Source organism: Prosopis cineraria, unplaced genomic scaffold, assembly GCF_029017545.1.
Source record: "Prosopis cineraria cultivar Desert tree isolate PC_DT_omini unplaced genomic scaffold, ASM2901754v1 PC11, whole genome shotgun sequence".
Lineage (NCBI taxonomy): Eukaryota > Viridiplantae > Streptophyta > Magnoliopsida > Fabales > Fabaceae > Prosopis > Prosopis cineraria.
This window is the reverse complement of record NW_026555342.1, coordinates 28,510,432-28,512,091: the sequence shown is the minus strand read 5'-3', so window position 1 is coordinate 28,512,091 and position 1,660 is coordinate 28,510,432. Positions and strand designations below refer to the sequence as shown.

Genomic DNA, 1,660 nt, shown 5'->3' with positions numbered 1-1,660 from the left:
GGTTTGTGTAATTATAATGGATTTAGTCATTATCAATAAGGAAAAGCAACATTCGCATCTAGCATTGGTTTAAGGGGGAAAAAAATAAAGAAATGAAAATGAAGGAAAAAGAAGCTTGCACTTCTCTCCAAGTCCAAGTCACGTTGCAAATGTGATAATTGATATATTTCATGTACAAACTGAATATAAATTCTTTATATCTAAATTTTGAATTTTATTATTTTTATTTTAGCAAGTAATATACATAACAGAAAATTAATATTTGACGACAAAATTTTTTAAAAGAAATAATAGTTAATAATAAATAATATAATTAAAATATAATTTGAATAGTCCAAATTAAAATTGAATGTTCCAGGTCCATGTATTGTAAGCTTTGCTCATTTAGGGGGGAAAACCCTTCAAAATGTCTTCGGTGATAAAGTAGACTATTATTTTCATGCTAGCCATTATTGGAATGCACTGTAGTAAAGAAACAAATATCCTGTTGCTTCAGTTTCATGTAGATACTTGATTTATTGAAAACAAATTGATAAAAAATTATAAAAAATGAAATCTGATAAAAATGCATAAAAATACAAAAAAAAAAAAGAATATAAAATAGTCGAGAAAAAACCTAGATCCTTCCAGATGTTCATCATGGGATTATATCATGCTAACCAAATAGACTAGTTTAGAGCAAAAATAAATATTGGTATAAAAAATAATTCCAAAACATACCTGACAAAGTATTAGAAGACAAACTCAGTAATTCAAGTGATGATAAGTTGGAAATCATTTGGGGAATGATTCCCGAAAGCTTGTTACCCGCCAATCATAAAACCTTCAAACGCTCAAGTCTTCCTACCTCAACAGGAACGATTCTTTCAATTAAATTAAAATTCCAATCTAATGTCTCTAACCTTGATAGATTGAACACAGATAGTGGAATTAATCCAACAAGACCATTATTTCGAAGATTTAAGTGCTCCATTGTAGATAAATCTCCTATCCATGCTGGAACTTTTCCATGAAAGTCATTGAAGCTCAAGTTCAGTAGTTTCAATCTACGCAATTGAACTAACTCTCTTGGTATTTCACCATAAAAGTTGTTGCTACTAAGATCAAGTTCAACAAGAAATGAGAGATTTCCCAATAGTTTAGATATGGTGCCTTTGAGATCCATGCCACCTAGATTCAAGGAATGGACCCTTCCATGGCGAGTATTGCAGGCGACACCAACCCAATTGCATGGAGAAGAAGAGATACACCAAGTAGATAAGGAATCATATGGATCTGAAGTGATAAAAGAATTAAGGCCAAGAAGGGTAGATTTATCAGTAGTGATGTTTGTATCAATCAAAGCCAAGGAGGATATGAAGCAATGGAGTGAGAACATGAGGAAAGCAAAGGAAGGAGATTTTTCCATGTTGAGCATATCAAACTTGTCAAAATTGCAAGGTGTGTATCTAAGAAAACACGTATCATTTTATACCTCTCCAATTCCAACTCAAGTCAAGGTGTGCAAACACAATGACAGATAGAAAATTAGAAGGACATCTCTCATAATAAGATTAAAAAAACTTCAACTAAAATATTAATTATAATTAGCATGTTAGGTAAATAATATCTATTTTTATATTGGAAGTCTAAAGACTTTTGGGATATATGTTTATGTGAA

General features: G+C 30.9%; 1 protein-coding gene across 1 annotated transcript; it reads right to left on the bottom strand.

Annotated features, from left to right (window-relative positions):
- Positions 1-814: 814 nt before the first annotated feature.
- Positions 815-1,408, bottom strand: LOC129286426 (receptor-like protein 43). Its single transcript, XM_054922387.1, has one exon. The coding sequence runs from the start codon at positions 1,406-1,408 to the stop codon at positions 815-817; it is 594 nt and encodes a 197-aa protein (XP_054778362.1).
- Between the last annotated feature and the right edge of the window lie 252 nt (positions 1,409-1,660).